The sequence below is a fragment of the Anas acuta genome, chromosome 3, assembly GCF_963932015.1.
Source record: "Anas acuta chromosome 3, bAnaAcu1.1, whole genome shotgun sequence".
In the NCBI taxonomy this organism is placed as follows: domain Eukaryota; kingdom Metazoa; phylum Chordata; class Aves; order Anseriformes; family Anatidae; genus Anas; species Anas acuta.
In genome coordinates this window covers 94050896-94070633 of record NC_088981.1, presented here as the reverse complement: position 1 = coordinate 94070633, position 19738 = coordinate 94050896, and the positions used below count along the sequence as shown (strand labels likewise).

General features: G+C 42.2%; 2 protein-coding genes across 2 annotated transcripts; both read right to left on the bottom strand.

Annotated features, from left to right (window-relative positions):
* Positions 1-706: 706 nt before the first annotated feature.
* On the bottom strand, positions 707-11544 carry LOC137854669 (glutathione S-transferase). Its single transcript, XM_068678409.1, has 7 exons — positions 11404-11544; positions 9139-9244; positions 8209-8260; positions 7810-7942; positions 6267-6408; positions 3412-3543; positions 707-2566 (listed from the first exon to the last, which is right to left on the bottom strand). Exons 2-7 carry the CDS (start codon positions 9223-9225, stop codon positions 2444-2446), a joined length of 669 nt encoding a protein of 222 aa, XP_068534510.1. The 5' UTR covers positions 9226-9244; positions 11404-11544; the 3' UTR covers positions 707-2443.
* Positions 11545-12412: 868 nt separating this feature from the next.
* Positions 12413-19738, bottom strand: LOC137854670 (glutathione S-transferase-like). The gene is made up of 7 exons (XM_068678411.1): positions 19689-19738; positions 18498-18611; positions 17482-17533; positions 15858-15990; positions 15141-15282; positions 14153-14284; positions 12413-12782 (listed from the first exon to the last, which is right to left on the bottom strand). The coding sequence occupies exons 2-7, from the start codon at positions 18582-18584 to the stop codon at positions 12663-12665; spliced, it is 666 nt and encodes a 221-aa protein (XP_068534512.1). The 5' UTR covers positions 18585-18611; positions 19689-19738; the 3' UTR covers positions 12413-12662.

Genomic DNA, 19738 nt, shown 5'->3' with positions numbered 1-19738 from the left:
TGTAGGTGGAGACAAGGTATGAGCAGCTCAAATTTCTAAGGAATATCTGACAAAAAATAAAAAATAAACAACAAAAAAACACGCCAATGTCAGCCCCCACCTCTGAATCTTTTGCTAACAAATGCTGGTACCAGTCACCTCTAGGTGTTGGCAGTCTTACAGGTGGTTGAGTTGGTGTATTATGGATTTCAGTTTGGGGCCTTGGTACGTGCAATGGCAGCCGGACAGGTAAGATGTGTTTTTTTTTTTTTTTAATCCTGAATTAGAACTTTAAGACAGGTCAGGGGAATTGGACTGTCATGTACCATAATTACAAGCGTAGGTGACCAATGCTGATTTGGATATTTGTACTGTAGATACAGAAGAGTCCCACCTTAGATTAAGTTCTACTAAAAAAGTTTTGGCAACCTAGTGCTGAAATGTGGACACCATCCTGCAGTTGCCTGCTAGTTCAGATCCTCAGTGTAATAAGATTTTATATTTTTCAGCACCTCCAGAGTTGAGCCATTCATGCATTCTCAGAATTACCTTGTGGGGACTGGGGCTGGACTCCAAGCCCAACTGTAATCCAAAAGCTTTTGCCTAAATTTCTGTGCAGCCCAAGCAAGCAGTGATCTCAGCAAGTGTCTGTATCCCTAGGGGATTTGTGTCCGTAGGGGATTGAACATTGCCGCAGGTAGAAATGATGTGCACTTCACTCAGAAAAGAGAAGTAGCAATATGGTTTATTGATATGATTTAACAGATGTCGAGGTACACCTGATTATAGCTGGATGATACACGTAGTTGCACACTATGTAAAAGACACTAAATGAAAGACATTGTACGCTACATAGAGACTATGTGAGGAACTGGGGTAGGCGACGTTACATCAAGGAGACCATCCCATTGAGTCTGGAGGTTCAGAGTGGACCCCCTTGCTTTCTAAACTCCATGAGCTGAAGAGGAAAGGAGCCTAGAGAGGTGTGGCTGAATCCACTCCCAGTCCCAGACTTGGTCAACAGCTTATGTCTAAAGGTTTATATGCATTACACAAACCCTTTATGCTACTTAGCCAGTGTAAAGTTTGATCATAAAGCACCATTACAGCACGTTAGCATGCTGTTACTTAGCTCTCGGATTGCTCACTGTTTATGAGATGAGATGATTGATTCTTGGTCATATTTGCATTCAGGTGTTAGTTTATTCCAAACTCAGCTTGAGTTGGACTTCCTTCTTAATTTGGCCAGCACTGTAGTTGGGAGGGGGATGTGTTGCTCAAATTAGCCCTTGACTATTTGTCTTCTGTCTCTCCTGAATCCAGAATACAGCCGTCACGACCAGACACCCATCAGGACTGCCACTGATGTTACCTGCTTAGGCCAGATGCTCTGCTTAAGCGGGTGGTTGGGAAGGGAACACCACCACAAGCACTCACAGCATGCAGAGGCAATGCCCTGTGTCAGACCCTGCAGGGGTTCAGTAACTATTGCATTGCTTTGGAACAGAGGTGCTGCAGCTCAAACTGCTGCTGCCAGCTAGCAGGTGATCTAAATATAAAAGTGCTAGGAGCTAATGTGGGTAGTGCCTAGGTGAGGGAGCTGTTCCAGTTTGTACTTGAGGTACAATATGTGGCTCCTAAACAAGTCAGAGAAAGAGGTAACTTTGCTGGGCTAACACTGTCTCTACACTGGCTTCTCTGCCTCATCAGTCTGAGTCCTACTGAGAAAGAAAAAAAAAAAGGAAGGAATTGTTTATGGCACTATTTGTGACAGTGATGGTTCCTGTGAAATTAGGGTAAAGAATCTGAAACAAGTTTTATCCCAACAGTGCTTAAAGCATTCATAAACTCTTACAGAAAAGGTGAGCAGCCTCACAGCTCTCTTGAGAGTTCTTACTTGAGAAGTAACTGGGGAAAATGAAATCTTACCGAAGTCAAGCAGCATTTTCCCTGCTGGGGCAATCCAGCCAAGCAACAAGAGGAGAAGCAAGGGTGTAAGTAGCACGGATGAAAACTACATGGAACTAATTAGACAAATGTACTTTGATCTTTCAGTGAAACAAAATCTCTTCTAAGAGATTCATGTGAGGATTAAAATAGTTTCTTGCTTTCACCCATAAATCACGAGTTCTAATTTATATTTGCTATTTATATAGCTTTTAAACTGTAGCTCTAAAAGTACAGACAGCAAATAAAAAGAGCAGGGGAACATTGAATTTTGGAAATATTGCAATTAAGTAAACATAGCATGTTTTATTTCATGTAACTTGTGGTAGTAAAAACTGGTGGTAATAAAATACTACCTTTTGAAATCAACAGGTCCTACAGCCTTTTATCCCAATCTAAACCGTCTTCTCTTTCAAAGATTAATACTACAGCCACAGAATACATCTACACAGTTTGCACTTATAAGGCACAGCTCAGGTAATATGCTATAGTTGTGTTATCTTCAGCAGCCACATGATTAGATATTGAATATTTTCCTCACGTTAGCAATATACTTGTCATCTGCTGGTGGCTTCCTCTGGCTGCCAGGCTGCAAGAATTTTTTGATTGTTGGAATGTTGCTTATTCTTCCTTTAAAAGCCTGTAACAAGAAGCAAGAAAGCCAGTGAGAGCAAGGATATTATAATCCTTTATAGCTTAAAAATCAGATGACTTGGATTTTTTACCTCTCAGCCATACCTATTTAGCAGAGAAGTTATTGGTACTTATAGCTGGCTCAACACTCTGCATTTTTAACTTTATATACATATATATATAAATTATATTAAACACCACAAAAGACAAGAAAAAAGGAACATAACAGATTCTGTAATTGTATATGATTTCTTCCAAATGTAACTTTGCTAGCCAAAGCAGAAGGATGGGAACTGCAGATGTAACAAGCTGTGGACCTCCCCTCCTGATGCTCACTGCTGTGCTTGAAGACATGGAAGCAGCAGTGACAGGCCTGAATGGGTAGAGTCGGTAGGATATTAGGTTGGATATTAGGAGGAGTTTCTTTACTGAAAGCATTGTGTGGTGCTAGAACAGGCTGTCCAGGGAAGCGATTGAGTCACCATCCCTGGAGGTTTTCAAGAGACATGTAGGTGCAGAACTTGGTAGCATGGTTTAGTGGTGCACTTGAGTACTAGGCTAAATGTTGGACTAGATGAACTTAGAGGTCTTTTCTACCTTAATAATTCTGTGATCTTATGGTAAGTGAATTCCTCCCAGCTGAGAACGACTGCGGGCTGCAGAGCTGGAGAAAGGTGAGCCCCCAGAGCTGCTGTGTTCAACACTGAGTGTGTTCAGCTTGTCAGTGGTAGATCAGAGAGCTACCAGTAACATAGCACAATGCTTCAAAAGATTTAAACATCAATTAGCTTTCAGACCTGGGCCGTGAAATTTGCTTGTTACATTCTGCATTGAGATGAGATGATCACTAACCTGTAGCTGAGGGAATGCAGACAGGATATCTGGCTTACATTCTTCTACCATTAGAATGGCTTCCAGCAGATGGATGTCTGCCCAGCTAAATTTGTTGCCAACGAGATAATCGTGACCGTGGTCTTTTAAGGCCTACAAAACATGAACAAATAATAATAATAATAATAAGGATGCAATCATTTTAGCTAGATGTTTTATTACAGACAGATTTCTACAGAAATACACAGCACAGCAAATCCATACGAGGACTTATGAAGATAGAAAGTAGGTATTCTCATGACAAAAAATATGGAACCAGAACTCATGTTTCAGTGTATGTGGGCTTATCACTCACTCTAACCTGTCACCCCAGGTTGCTGTCTCACAAGAAAGACTCAAATCACAGAAGAGAAGCAGGACTGGAGTAATGGAAGAGGTAGTTAAGACAGCTTAGCTGTAATGTACTTTGATAAAAATAAAATAAAAAAGAAGAAACAGCCCCTAAATTCCCAGATGGTTAAACTGTCCCCAAAGGAAGCAGCAGAATATTATTCAGCAATCAACCAGGGAAATCTCCAGAGTCTCAGATCTGGCAGCACAGCCTGAACTGCTGCTGCTACACCCTAACAATGAGCTATTTTCAAAACTATTGAATGCCCCAGTTCAAAATCTTAGAAAAAAACTATGAATGCCTGTGGAGTGGAGGAGTTGCTTGGTTGTTTTCAGCCAAATGTGAGACTTTGGGTTACAGTCTGAAGTAGGTCAGGAGCCAAGGAACGCAGCCTTTGCACCCTTCGTCCCGTACTGAAGGATTCTCTTGGCAGCCTGCTGATGCCAGAACCACAGCCCTGCAAAGCTACTAGCAGCTGTAACACACAATTTGCAGCGAATGTTGCTACACAGCAGTTCAAAGCAGTTACCAGCTCTCCAGCTTACCCTCCTCTTGAAGATTACCACCCTTGAAGCAGAAGAAAACACATCTGTGCCTACACTGCGCTGATGCTACACTCCACTAGGAAGTATGCGCTGAGACTAGGGCACCAGCCTCTGTCCCCAGAGCCAATTCCTTCATTACTTTTAGCTACAGAGGTTTTACTGTCAGGACAGTGTGATGTATGGACTGCAAAGCCTGCCAAATCAACGAATCAATGTACTACTTAAGCAGCCGGTACAGAAGGAAAGTTATTAATCATTCTGATGAAATTAGCTAGGTTAAAAATCATGCAAAGTTCAGCTGTGTCTAACACCAGTTAATAAGGACCATTTTAAAGACTTTCCCCCACTAGGCACACACACTAGATATACCATAACAATTGCCAGTGGCAAGTAGGCACAGGTTTGGAGAATAATGTTATTTTGCCTTTTTTTTTTTTTTTTTAGTAATTTTTCTTTATGTTATCAGACCTCAAATCTTTGAAAGATTGCTGTGTGCGATCAGTCTTTCCCAGCACAGTATTCCACAGGTATGGAAATGCAGCTGTGTGATTACAGGAGCGCTGGCTTACGTAGTTGATGTGCAGTATCACCACAGGGCAGCCTCTGTGGGTTTTGCGTGCACAACCTAAGGCTCTGATAAAGACGCACACAAAACTGCACCAAGTCCTGTTTTTCTGTTTGTTTGTTTTGAATGGTACATGAAGTAACAGACAATGTGGTTTGTTCCATGTGACACAAATTAGAAATTTCCCAAATAGATGCCAGATGTTTTCATGCAGGAGCAAAGACATTAGAAAAAGTGCATATTTCTGTGTCCCAGGAAGTTGTATAAATATCCCTCCAAAATAATTCTGATTTCCCAGAGCTAGCTCTTAGTAGCAGATCCCATGATGAATTTGCTCTTGAAACCCCCATCTATCCCTGATCTCCTCTATAGCCTCTCCCCATATTCCTCCTAGGAAATAAGGGATTGAGCCAGGCACCCACCCCAGCTCTGAACCAATGCAGCTGTGTACCCTTGGCACAGACTTGGAGGAAACCACTACACAGTGAGAAAGGGCTGTGAGAAAGTCTGCACAGCACTGTCGTGTAGGGTGCAAACAGGAGCAGGACAGTGAGACGGGAATCATCGCTAGCTGAATTCAAAAAGGTAAAATGTTAATAAACACACACACAAAAATAAGAGTTTCTAAAGGGAAAAACAAAACACAAAACAAACAGCAAGTTGGCAGGAAATGGCAACACCAAGGCTATGTTCCGGGGAGCAGCAGAGAATTCTTCCCCTCCTGACCAACTCTTGCATAGCCAAGAGGAGGTCTTCATGTGCTTCACGAGTGCAGTAAGCATACTAATGCTTTACCTCGTGGCTCATCAGAGGCCACCTCCTTAGTGCGTGCCAGCCAGTAGGTAATTGCTTTAATGCTTTTAAGCTAGATGCATCCTGTTTGCAGAACCTATTTGTTGCATGCCTAAGGATGCCCTAAAAGCAATTTAGAAAAGGACAATAATAATCTTTAGGTGAATTCTACGAAAGCAATGGGTTTGAGAAAGATCACAGAATTAGGTCACTAATTATAATGCACAGTTAGATTTAACTTTCAACAACAAGAGTGTGTACACTTTTAGAAAGCAAGTTCTGAAGGCTGGCACAGGTATTTAAATGGGACATTTGTGCAAAATGCTGTAAGCTACCAGTTACTAAGCTAGGTGTAAGTAATTGAAGTCCAGTCTTTCCTCATAACAAGTAGAATATGACCTCTGAGGAGTCTTAAGGACAGCAAAGATGCTCAGTATTGAGATCAGCCCAGTATTATTTCGTGGCCTTCTTTTCCCATTCCTGAATGCAATTTCCATCACACAGCCCCAGGTAATGTGTCACAACCTGCCTTTAGAGTATAGGGGGAGGCTGCTATGTGGACTCATGCTGATTCATCACTTACCTTTTCATAAACAGGAAAGTATCTGGTCTTAGATCGTTCAATGATTAAGGCAAGATTCTTTTCTCTCATCTCGGCTGACTGCAAAGGGAGCTGCATGATCATTCCCATCAGGTCTGTTGTTCCTTCCACATACATATCAATCCTGAAACATTTTAATTTAGCATTGATCATGTGAACATCCCATGTTGGTTATTTTTCTGAAATAACAATGCTGAATGGATCACTGAGTCTTATGCTTATTAGTGAATTCAGCGTAAGACACTGGTTCATTTTCTTGTTCTTCCATTTTGATTCCAGCTCAGGTTTCTTTCTTTCAAAGCACAGATCTTTATAAACAGACCCACAGTGTCTGCAACACAGTAAAAACTACAGTACAGATGATGCAAAGTAGAGTTCACATTGTTTTCCACTGATATTCTATTTATCTATGCTGTGGGAGAAAAGAACACATATGAAAACCACTCTACACGAAAAAATAGTTTTGAGATCTGATCAGAAAAGGATTCAGACATCAAATGGCTGCCAATTGCCAGTTTGAATCACAGAAGGGTTTGGGTTGAAAGGGCCTTAAAGACCACCCAGTTCCAACCCCCCTGCCATGGGCAGGGACACCTCCCACCAGACCAGGTTGCCCAAAGCCCCACCCAGCCTGGCCTTGAGCACCTCCAGGGATGGGGCATCCACAGCTTCTCTGGGCAGCCTGTGCCAGGGCCTCACCACCCTCATGGTGAACAGTTCTTTTCCTTATATCTAATCTAAACCTACCATCTTTTAGTTTAAAGCTATTACCCCTTATCCAGCCCTCTGATCATCCTCGTGGCCCTCCTCCAGACCACCTCGAATAGGTCCATGTCTTTCTTATGCTGGGGGCTCCAGAGCTGAACACAGTACTCCAGATGAGATATTACTGTCCATAATAACCATAATAACACTATCTCTGGAGCTGTCTCTCCATTTTTACCGAATAAACCTTTCACTGTCAGTGGCAGTCAATTAGGTTAAGGACTTCATTCTCCATGATTTATTTATTTAAGAGTGATGACTTTTAGTTTTTCATTAGTTCTTTTGACAATGAAAAGTATCCACAGTTTACACGGTAAAGGAATATTATGAAACAAATGGTTCAACTTTCAGGGACATTAAGTCACTGAGCATTTCTTTATTATTGTTTTTAAAGCACTTCAGTTTCTCCAGGCAGCTGTAGTTTTCCCTACTGTTTTCCATCTAAAAAAAATAAACCCACAGAAAAGCAACCTTAGCCATTACAATTGCCTTACGGTCCTCCAGTTGCCCAGCAACTTAAACCACTTCTGCTCTGTGAGTTCAAATGAGCCTGCAAGCAGGCATAACTTTCTAATTATATTGACGACAAACAATCATTTCTCAATCACAGTCTGCTTACCCAGCCCCTGGATCTGAAGGGACTAAGTGCTAGCAGATTATTTGCATGCCTACATGCAGACATTTCAAAGCAATACTTTTTTCTTGTATGTTAAAAAAAGTGGAAAAGTATGAGTGAAGATGGTGTGTACTGTTACCATACCAGGCTCTCTCCTTCAGGTCCTTCCCATAGAGGTTGTATTTCCCTGCTATGTAGCTGAGGATGGCTCTGGTCTGCACCATCTTCATCCCATCGATCTCCACCATGGGCACTTGCTGGAACAGCAGGTCTCCATCTGGAGAACAAAAGAAGCAAACTTCTCATGCAGCTGTAGTACTATGTTAATTCTGAGAAAGATTATCTGTAGCATACCAAGACATTTCTAATGCTGAGCGATCTAAAGCTTCTGCAATGCAACCAGGTCTCTCCAATCTCTATATAGGTCACATCGCACTGGAGATCTTACCAAAATCTCACCTCAGGCTAACAAAGTCAGAAGAAGTACTCCTTTTGTTATATTGATGTGAGCTTACGTTTAGGGGACTGTTTACAGAGACTCACCTTTGCGTAGTTTTTCTAGGTGTTCATTTTTTTCTATGAATTGTTCCTCAAACTGAAAAGCAAAGACAGAAAACAACATTGTGTAACTCCAAAGACAATGGGAAAGTGGCAGAGTCTGGTAGCTGGACTCTGAAATTTTTAACAAGTTATGCCTCTCATACACAGTATTTACCCCTCTCTTTCCCCCTGCTGTTGTATATATGTTTTTGTTGTTGTTGTTGGTGGTGGTTTGGTTTGGTTTTTACTTTTTAAATGAAGAGGACAATTCATTGAGGGCAAGATCTCTGTTTCCTCAGCACTCATGATCTTCAGCTTCTCTGTCAGCAACACTCACAATGAATAAGCACCATTAAAAAAGACATTCATTTCCAATGGAATATAGAACGTTTCTGAGAAAATAGTTTCAAACCACTACATTCAAACAAAAAAGTGAATGTAGAAATTAAGATGCCTTAGGACAGCTTTCAGCTGATGCAAATCTAAGATAGCCCTCCACTGGCTTCAGGGCAGCTTTGCTGATTTATCCGAGTCAGGTCCTGACCAACAAAAGAAAACCACTTTGTTCGGAGATTGCACTAAGTTCTTCATGTGGTATGCATGATCTTTCAGTGGAGACCAATCATAAGACATGGGGAAATCAGAATTTGAAAACCTTATAAACAGTATAAGCAGTGATTTAAGATCTTGTCGGCATAAAGTATGTTTCAAAAATGAATAAATTATTATTTTCATATATTAAAATCAAAGAATATCTTAAATAATACAAGAGTATGTCACCGAATCTAAGCATTCTGCATCACAATGTGATGTTGTGCATATCTCTAAGCAGAGATGTACATGAAAAATCTTTCCAAAACAGAATCCATATTTTAATCACAGATTAATCGGATCACTTTATTAAAATAATGAATGTTTATAAAAGGTACAAACCTCAACCCCAGCTGCTGCTAACAGCCATCGGATTGACTCCATTTTCCCCCTTCCACAGGTATAGTGCAGCTTAGGTTTCCCCGCCATGATTTCAGAGTTGTTCTTTCTGACAAATTCAAGAAGATGTATGAAATATATACAGGGATGTATATCCTGCTGGCTCTGAAAACTTAAAATTAAGGCTGAAACCAAACATATGAGACCACGATCTCCATTGGATAGATAAAGCCTGATCAATGCTCCCAGCAGCAAGGCCACCAGATAATGGCATGGGGATTAAACATTGTTCTTCCAAAGTCTCACTAACACCAGGTACACTCACATGCTGTAGTTTGAACCTGGCAGCCAAGGGGAGCTTGTCTGGTGAAGAAAACAAAGTTATCGCTGTACTCTTATCACCAGAAGATAAAAACAGATTTGGTAATAGGACAAACTCACAGACTGATTAGAAGAGTGTTTCATCATTAAACCAAGGTTTCATCTCTTTACAGGCATGTTCAATTACTCAAGTACAGACTTTACAGCACTCATCTGAGCCACAAAGTAGAAACCCTGGCCACAATACCAAAGCTGTCAATGAAGATGCACAAATGAACAGTATAACAGTGAGTGGGGAGACTGCATGTCAGGTCTTCTCCACTGAACTCCTTTGTGTTGGGTGGTACCTTCAACAGGCCCTGTAAGGAACAGCCATTGCTTTGCAGAACTGTGGCACCCCAGTCCAAAATATGCTCCTCAAAACCTCTGCTCAGCTTACACCCAGCCCTGGCAATACCTGTATTCACAGACACCTCAGTCTCTTCCAGAAAAGTTCTCCTTTAACATAAAAATGTACTTGATAATGAAGACTTGTTTATGTCTAATGTTTAGTTTTCATCAGTCTACAGCTGCCAGATACCTAACTAATACCTGAACAGGAACAGAGTGCATAGACAAGGCATTTAGAGAAGTGCCTTATTACAACCACCTTCCCTACATGCCCTACACTACATTTCTAGTTCCCATAAGCACATGAGTTACACTACACGGCATGAAAAGCTCTCAAACTTTGGTACTTCAAAAATACTTAATTCCTTCATGCTCAGGGAGTATCAACTCCACTCCATCTGAGAGGAGAGCTGCACTTGGGCCCTTCAAAGCCTGGACAAGCACTGGACAAGGACTCCCACCTCCAGCATTTGGAGTAAATGTGAGAAGTACACTGCAAGGACAGGCTTGCTTAAGCAGAAAGAACAAAGTTCCCTGAACCCAAAGCAGAGGGAGAGCTAGTAAAAAAAATCCATCTTGCTTGCCAGTGTCAGCTCAGTTCCCCACTCCAAAAAAATAAAAGAAAAGCTGAACAGCTGATGATATGTCAGCGAGAAAAAGTCCTAGTATCGACATAAGCTGTACTTGCCCATCACATTTCCTTTCCAGGGCTAGCCAAGGGCTGAGTCTTTTGTGCAGGTGAGGAAAAGCTTAGTGCTTCCAGCAATTGCACGGCTTTGGGGTTTAGGCTGAACACTTCCATGTGGTGGCAAAGTACTGCAGTGATTCTGTTACTGCACTGCAACAAGCATTCCTCTGAGAAGCAAATGAGTCACGAAACAGGAGCAAGGCTGGTAAATTATTTTTTGAATAATAATGGACTTGAAGAGAAATCCTTAACCTTCTAGATGTCCTAGTGCATGAGACCTTCCTCAGGCTTCAGCTAGGCAGGTGTCAGAGTGACAGCTACCGCTGCAGTCTGTTTTTGGTTTTTTTGTTTGTTTGCTTTTAAATAAAGTTATTTTGTCCCAAACAATTCAGGCACTGGCCTTCCAGTGTGAAGCAAATAAGCGAACTTTAGCATATGTTTGTAACCTGCCCGATCTTAAACTTTCTTCCTAGCTTGACGTGGCCCCCAGGCAGCTCCTCACAAGGCCTGGCTCCTTGCACACAGCTCCTGCACAGCTCGACCTCCTAACGCTGTGCCCGACTCGCTCTGCAGGCTGTCAGAAGACCATAATTGCTTACCAGTGTGGGGTTTCTACCGGGCTCCATGCCGAACGCTCGGCATGGAGAAGTATTCCTCCCACCTCCCAAGCTGGAAGAGACACTCGCAAGAGGCGAAAGGCAAATCACCCCTGGAGATTTTTAAACTTATCCATGAAGAGCAGCAGCTCTGTGCTCTCTGCCCACCCTAATGAGCAGCGGACCCCTCAACCCCACCATGGCCTCTGCGTCTGACCCCAAACCGGGCTCACGTCCCCCCACCCTGGCCCCCCAGCCCACTGCCACCCCTACCCTCTGCACCGAGCCTCCGCTGCACCGTCTGATCCCGATCCCTTTCCCGATCACTCTCCCAGTCCTGGGCCCGATCCTGAGCCCAATTCAGACCCCGCTGCTCCGCCCCTGCAGCCGAGGGGATGGGCTCCGGAGGAGGGTGGGACGCTTCTGCTGCAGGGGGGCAGAGGCTCTCCGTTATGCTTGTGCAGAAACCTGTGGTTTCAGGTGTCTGGTGTTTTACTTCGAAAGTCAGTAGGTGAGAGATAGCAGGAGTTTTATTGCCCGGAGGCTACTAATCTCAGGCTGGCAGTGCCAGAGCAATCGTTTTTTAGGGTGTTGGCAGCTGCATACCACAGGTTGATGTAGAGAATACCTGTTTATATATTCAGCTTTCTTGCTAGCCTGGATTTCAGTGATTGCAATGCACAGTTCATAACCGAGTTTAATATGAATTAACATCAGTCAAAACAGAATTCCAAATGCCAAAGTCCTGGTAGCATAGGGACATGGTTTAGTGGGTGATATTGGTGGTAGGGGAATGGTTGGACCAGATGATCTTGGAAGTCTTTTCTAGCCTGTATGATTTTATGATTCTGACACCAGCCAGAGCCCTCCTTCCTCTGTTGATAATAGTTTTTCAACTTCACAGCTGGCTACAAGCAATTATCTTTCCATGAAATGTGTGCAAAGTGCTCTTAGCTGCTACAGCAGGCTGTCTGTTAAAGGAGATGTTGGTGAAGCTACCATACAAGAGTTTGAAGAGCTAGTGACAAAACAGAAGTGCGGTAGGACCGCTGATCCCAACATACTCCAAGCCAAGGAATATTAAGTTCAGAAGAAAGCTGAATCCAAACATTTCATCTCCATCAAGCCTGAACCTGCAGGCTTCACTTGGCTTTTCCCAGGAAGGGCACATTGCCCACTGTGTGGGCTAAGCCACCTTCCTATTCCAGCAACACTAGGGTTGCCAGAAGGAACAAGGGATCCCTTCAGTATATAAGTAGCAGCAAGAAGTCATTGAACAGACTTTTAAAAATGTAAATAGTGAGACTTTATTTCAGGTAATCTCTTAAGTATTTTAGACAATTTATTTCATATGGTGTAGCCCCTAGTTCAGTTAATGATTTTATTTCCTGATGTGTTCTTGTAGATTCACTTTGAATGTGTCTGCAGTAGGCTGAAGAGTAATCGAAAAACTATTTTCGTTAATTTTGCTTTTCTATTATCAGCAAATACAGACAAAATGAAATAGGGTTTCTGTGGGTTTGGTTTGCTGCTCAATGGAAAATTTGCATCAGTCTTGGTATATCTTTTTCTTGGATGGGTTGTTTCCTCTGGCTGCCAGGCTGCAGGAATTTCTTTATGTTGGGGATATTGCTTGTTTTTGCTTTAAAACTCTACAAAACAAAAAGAAAACAGCACTATACTTAAGAATGATGGTAACTGTCAGACATTTAGATGCTACCCATGCCGTAAAAGTAACATCACAGGTTGATCCTGCAGATTATAGTAAAGGATTATAGTAAATGTGGTTACATGGGGCTGGTGGCCAATCACTAGTGGGGTTCCCCTGGGCTTCGTTTTAGGCCCATTTCTCTTCAACATTTTTATAAATCATCAGGACGCAGGACTCAAATGCATACTAACTAAGCAAATTTGCTAATGATAGCAAATTAGGGAGAGCTGTTGACTTCCTCAGTGGTGGACAGGCCTTGCGGAGAGATCTTGACAAATTAGAAAGCTGGGCAATTTCAACTGCATGAAGTTTAACAAGTGCAAGTACCAGATTGTGCACCTGGGAAGGGGCAACCCTGGCTGTATGTACAGATCAGGGGACAAGAGGCTGGAAAGCAGCCCCATGGAAAGGGATCTGAGGGTTCTGGTCAATGGCAAGCTAAGCATGAGCCAGCAGTGTGCCCTGCCAGCCAAAAGGGCCAACCATGTCCTGGGGTGCATCAAGCACAGCACTGCTAGCTGGTTGAGGGAAGGGATTGTCTCTGCTCTGCACTTGTGCAGTCTCACCTTGAGTACTGTGTGCTGTTTGAGGCACCACAGTATAAAAAGGACATAAAGCTATTAGAGAGTGTCCAAAGGAGGGCAACCAAGATGGCGTAGGGTCTAGAGGGGAAGATGTATGAGGGACAGCTGAGGTCCCTTGGTTTGTTCAGCCCAGAGCAGAGCAGGCTGAGGGGAGGCCTCATGGCGGCCTGCAGCTCCCTCACGAGGGGACCAGAGGGGCAGGCGCTGAGCTCTGCTCTCTGGGGACAGCGACAGGACCTGAGGGAATGGCATGGAGCTGGGACGGGGGAGTTTTAAGTTGGGTATCAGGAAAAACATCTTCACTGAGAGGGTGGTCGGGCACTAAGACAGGCTCCCCAGAGCAGTGATCATGGACCAAGCCTGCTGGAGCTCAAGAAGAATTTGGACAATGCTTCAGGCATATGGTCTGATTTTTGGATGTTCCTGTGTGGAGCCAGGAGTTGGATTCAATGGTCCTTGTGAGTCCCTTCCAACTCAGGAAGATATTCTATCATTCTATGACTATAAGAATACATGCTTCATCATATTATCCCTTTAAGTGCCCTGGTGGCTCTAGTGACAGAAGGCTGCAATAACTATCAGTATTTCTGGCTGGCTAAAATTGCTTGTTAAAAATAACATAAAAATCAAATAACCCTTCTTTGCTTACCCTCCCACTCCCCCATAATTCTCAGCCAGTTTAAATCAATGGTTATGCTTTGATTTATCATTAAAACTGTCTAATTACCTGCAAGAGAGGAAATTTGGCAAGTATATCAGGCTTGGACTCTTCTACCAATAAAATAATTTCAAGTAACTGCACATCTGCTCTGCTAAGCTTGTTGCCAACAAGAAAGTCTTGTCCGTGGCCTTTCAAAACCTAAAAACAAGGAACAATGACCAGAAACAGATGTAATTTGTAAGTGTGTGATTAAATATATCTTCATAGTAAGGTCCTACACTGCGTGGAGTTATCCTTGAAGCAAGGAAGCACAAAAAGAACATCCGTAGTACAAACAGATAATTTGACCTCAGTGTCATCCTAGGCATTATACATCAGTCCTTTCTCTTCTTCATTTTTTTTCTGACAGTTCAGGTCTACCCCTCTTGCCTTCACTTCTATAGCTCTTGTAATTAGAACTGCTGCATTGAAGGCTAAGCTTCATGGAAAACAACCATCACTGCACAGTATTTGCAAGTTGCTCGAATTCAGCACAGGGCACAGTAAGAGAATCTTGGACTTTTTCAAATTATGGGTAGCTTCCTTACTTCTCACCTGTTTCTGCTTTGATTTTGTGAATACTGCACTGGGGGTTACTGTGCCTCAGGTTCTCCAACACCCACCCAGCTTAGCCATCCTCCTTTTTTACTGAAGGACCTCTAATGCTTGTTCTGTATGTGTGATGCAGTGCTTCTCATGGTCAGAGGGTCTTGTACTTCAGAAGGAAATTTCATATAAAAGCCAATGCTATCAGGGCTTTTGTCTGCAACAACTGATATAGACAGCTGGGGATTTCACTGTGTCCTGGGCTGTTGCAGCTCTGCGTATCTCCCAGATTTGTAACATCTTCTGTCCCCTCTGTGGAGTCTTGTCCTACTCCCAGCAAAACCATGGAATTTATATTTAAGTGGTAATTTGTCCTTTCTGTTTTCCTGAATAAAAATTGTTTGTGTAGATCAGGGACAGAGTTTCAATAAAATAGTATTAATTATGCTGTTACATCTTTGCCATGTACCTTCTCATAGACCGGGAAGTATCTGTTTGCGGCCTTGTCCATAACAGTCGCGAGATGTTCTTCCTTTTTATCCGCTGGTTGGAAGAAATTGCTCGAGATTAACTCATTCAGATCTGCTAATCCTTCCACATACATATCAATTCTGGAAAGGAATAAATCCAGTTGGTCAATTCAAACACAGGAGAGGTCTGAGTAGCACAAAAGGAACTGACATAACTGCAAAACCATAGGGCTGCGCTTCTTAATTTTTCACCAGGGATGATACTTCACTACATTAACTTTTTTCAAACCACTCAATACAGAATTGGCATATGTGTTATCTAAACTCATGTTAAAAATCAAATCAGACATGTTCTTTTAAACAGCGAGTCTGTACAATTTCTAACAATTATCTTGTAATGTGTTTACCTGGGCTGATCAACTTGAAATATTTACAAATATTTGAGGTAAAAACATAGCTCCCCTATAGTCCTGACAGTTATTTTTCTGATGACTGCACTGACCTCTGTTCTTCACAAACTCCCTTGCACCATTCTGCCTATCTTATCTATATGGTTACTGCTACTGTAGTCATCACCAACAGTCACATTCAACACATGCTACATGAAAACCTGCTGAATCTCCCTGAGTCTAAATGTAACCGGGGATATTCTAGTGTTACACAGAGAGGTAGCATGGGCTGCAGTCTGACAAACAAAGGTAGTACTGGTACATTACAGTGCTCTCTCCTTCAGGTCTTTCCCGTAGAGATTGTATTTCCCTGCAATGTAGTTGAGGATGGCCCTGGTCTGCACCATCTTCATCCCATCGATCTCCACCATGGGCACTTGCTGGAACAGCAGGTCTCCATCTGGGGAAAAGGGGATGAGACAAGGAGATATTTAGTCTCTGAATGAGCACCATCATTCAGGAAAGGAATCAACCCATGTTATTTTTGATTTGTGGTACTCCTTCTCACTCTCATGGTGTGGAAGTAGCTTCCGATGAAGCCAAGAACCATTAGTGAAATGTTAATAACTGACTATTATAGCAGTCAGCTTCCTGAAGTCTATTCATCTCTGATGAAGGACCCAAATGCAGAATTTTCAGTAGCCAGTGAAAAAGGCAAGTCCCACACTGCATGGCCCTAACTCATATTTTTTATTTATTTATTTATTTATTTATTTTTGTGGTTAATACAGATAGGAAGAACTAAAGGATCTGACCCACAATGAGACAGTTTTTGTTATGTGCTATTAAGTATTTTGCAAACCTGGACTATTTAAGGGCTTGTCAAGGTATAACATTAATATACATACTAATGTTTATCTTTGTGACTACTATATTGACTTTATACAGAAACAAACACCTGTACAGGCCTGAAGCAGGGAATAATGAATGGAGTTTCATATGATTCCAACAAAAGCCAAATACTTCTTGGTGTGAGATTGTAGCTGTGTAAGTCCCTTACTAGTCGGCAGAAAGCCCTTTCTAGGAAGGAAGAAGTCAAAATACTGCCAGAAACTGCTCATAGCAGCATGTCAGAGTATTTGTTTCATGGAATCACATTTCCTGACTCAGCTAACTGACCAGCCGTGTCCTTCTTTGTATCCACTGCAAGGCAGGCATGCACAGAAACAGCTTGCTATTAAAGTTATCTTCTTTTATGCTCATGCCTCAAAATACTGCTGTGCTTTTTGAAAGCTAGCAGGTGGCAGAGGGGGGAATAAATTCATTGTTCCTGAAGGACCGTGGGGCTGCAACTGCCAACCCAAGCTCAGATTTCTTTGAAAAGCCAAGTGGACTGGATTGGATGAGCACAGACATGTCTTTTCCTTTGGAGGAAATATGAGAATCAGTCCCACAAAGATGGAAGCTAAAGATAGCAAGTTGAACAGTTGCCTCAGGAAACAGGAACAAGTACATGTTAAACTCAGAAATACGGAACTCTGGTTTCATACAGATTATAAAACAACAGCTTTGTAGGCAACCTAAAATGCTAACGAATTTCAAGATGATCTGATTACAAAAAATGTATTATCATATGGCAAGAGGCAGTGGGTACAAACTGAAACACAGGAGCACCCATCTGAATATCAGGAAGCACATCTTTACTGTGCAGGTGACTGAGCACTGGCACAGGCTGCCCAGAGAGGCTGTGGAGTCTCCTCCTTGGAGATCTTCAAAAGCCTCCTGGACATGGGCCAGGCTCCAGAGGAGATGCTCACTGCAGTGGGCGTCTGTGATACCACCTGTTCAATTCAGTCTACATTATCCTTTGAAGAGACATAAGTTTCCTTAGGTGTCCTAAGGCAAACAATTCTAATTATTATTATCTAATTAAAAAGTGAAGGAAACTTACTTGTCTGCAACTTTTTCAGGTCATCCTTTGTTTCCAGAAAGGCTTCTTCAAACTTCAGGGAATAAAGAAGAAAAGTTATGTTGTTACTGCATGTTTTAAGTTCTGCTTGTCAAGAGACAATGAGGGTTCAAAAAGCTGCGCTGTTGGGAATTTTCTTTAAAAAAAAAAAAAAAAAACTTTTTTTTTCTTAAAAAAAAAAAAGTATTTTTTCTTTAAAAAGTAAATCAGGTTTAAAAATATATGTTTTGCCTTTGCCTTACTCTCCTCATCCTTCTCCTCCACGTTTCATAGTTCTATGCATGCAAGATTTTGGCTAACCCTGGGGTGACCAGAAGTCACTGTCTTCTGAGCAAACCACCACCATGACTCTTCTGTTCTCGGTGCTGGCAAGAGATGTTGCAGGGAGGGGGACAGGTAAATTTGCGCTGCAACAGTAGAGCCATGTTAGAGTTTTTTTACCATAAGCTGACCAAAGGAGGGATGAAGAGACCATGTGCTCTATGCAGCTCATCACAGTGATGAAAAAAACACAGCTCTTAAAACTCACAGATCCCCACACTCCCTCTCCATTTTGATATCAGAAATCATTACAGATACAAATAATTAATGGGTGTTTTATAATACACAGTACTTCAGGGGCAAGCAACGTTGTAATAGTCATAATATATATGCTGTTTTGGACATGGGGATTTAACTAGAGGCCTTCAGAAGTCAAAGTGCTTGACTGATCAGTGCTTAGGAAACCAAGTTCTGCTGCTGTGGTTTTAAATGTTTTGTTTCAGTGGCTACATGGGAGATGCATTTATAGTGTTAAAAGCAGACTTGGCACAAGATGCCTGGAAGTGAAACAGCAACTTGTCCCCTGCTAAGGGTGTGCTAGTGGTCATTGTTTGCTTGGTCACTGCTGTGCACTAAGTGCAGAACTTGAAACTGCTGCTCAGTCCCATTTTTGATCATTAAAAATGCATATTTACCACATGCTTTTAGTATAAAAAGTATAAAAACTATAGACAAACCTCAACTCCGGCAGCTGCCAGTAGCCACCGTATGGGTTCCATTCTGCCACGTGCATTGACATAGTGCAGCCTTGGTTTCCCAGACATGTTTCCACCTGTCTGATTTCCTACTACCTACAATAAAGAAGTAAGAACTAAAATGAAGAAGGTTCAGAATGCTGTCCTTGAGTCTCTAACTGGTTCTCAAGCACTGGTCAAAATTGTTGTTAGAAACCAATGCTTGATGATCCAGGTCTGTCATCAAATCAGCAGAGGAGATAAAAGTTAGAATACACTGAGAGGTTGCACTGCATCATTTTGCCTTGAGATGTTTTTTATATGTTAGTGCATATGCAGGTTAGTGGAAAAGAACTGTGAACCAAGAGTGACCAGACCATGTCAGAGACCATGCAAGTCAAAGACCACATCCAGCCCAAAGTCTTTTGTTCTGACCAAAGAGCAGGGAGTGTGATATGCACTGCTCTATTTGTTTTGGCCTTAGTTCAGGATACAGTTTACTATTTAGTCAGGCAGACAATATCAGGTGAATGATTGCCATAGTTTCTCCAGTAGCCATTAGGCTCCCCTATAAAGTGACAAGAAGGCTTTTTCCCCCACATGTATGCATTCAGTTTCATTCACAACAGTCCCCACTCCTCTCATTTCTTCAGGCAAGTGCCTGAAGGCATGGAATTTAATTTTTAGTTTGGTAACATCAAACTGGCTGTCACTACAGACAGAGACAGAGTAAAATATCTGCTCAATTCAACCTCAGCTCTTGCAGGAGTTTAAAGCAACAACTGTCCCCAGACACACGGCATCTACCCCATTCAGAACCAGTGCACAGCAAATGCAGTGAACCTGCAGGCAGTGCCCAGTTCATACTCACATCGTGTTTATTAACACCATGTCAACAACAAAGCTGGAGCGTTAACAGCAGCAAAAAGCAAATGGGTACAACAAAACATATCCCCCTTGTAAGGAGTGTGCCATCTTCCCTAAAATAGGAAGCACTTCATTCACACATCTGAAATCTAAATTATTCTTTCTTAAGTCTGTATACCTAGAAAGCAGTTGATTAATAATTAAATATCTGATGCACATAACCAAGTTAGTAAAGCACATTCAGGACTTTAATCCACAAGATCAATTCACTGACTTTCGTGTCAAGTGCACTAATTCCCCATGCATGCCAAAATCCCAAAAGCTTACCTTGTACGGAGTATATCCCTCTCTAAGCTCTCAGTAGCTTTGCCGTGTGA

What these genes read in the sequence shown, in the direction of transcription:
- LOC137854670 (XM_068678411.1), bottom strand. Translation starts at nt 18,584, where the DNA reads ATGTCTGGGAAACCAAGGCTGCACTATGTCAATGCACGTGGCAGAATG. An exon ending in CCTGAAAAAGTTGCAGACAA is followed by an intron (nt 15,991 to 17,481) that starts GTAAGTTTCCTT and finishes CCTTTTCCCCAG; the next exon opens with ATGGAGACCTGCTGTTCCAG. An exon ending in CCAAATTTCCTCTCTTGCAG is followed by an intron (nt 12,783 to 14,152) that starts GTAATTAGACAG and finishes TTTGTTTTGTAG; the next exon opens with AGTTTTAAAGCAAAAACAAG.
- LOC137854669 (XM_068678409.1), bottom strand. Translation starts at nt 9,225, where the DNA reads ATGGCGGGGAAACCTAAGCTGCACTATACCTGTGGAAGGGGGAAAATG. An exon ending in TAGCAGCAGCTGGGGTTGAG is followed by an intron (nt 8,261 to 9,138) that starts GTTTGTACCTTT and finishes TTTGCTTTTCAG; the next exon opens with TTTGAGGAACAATTCATAGA. An exon ending in CTGCATTCCCTCAGCTACAG is followed by an intron (nt 2,567 to 3,411) that starts GTTAGTGATCAT and finishes TTCTTGTTACAG; the next exon opens with GCTTTTAAAGGAAGAATAAG.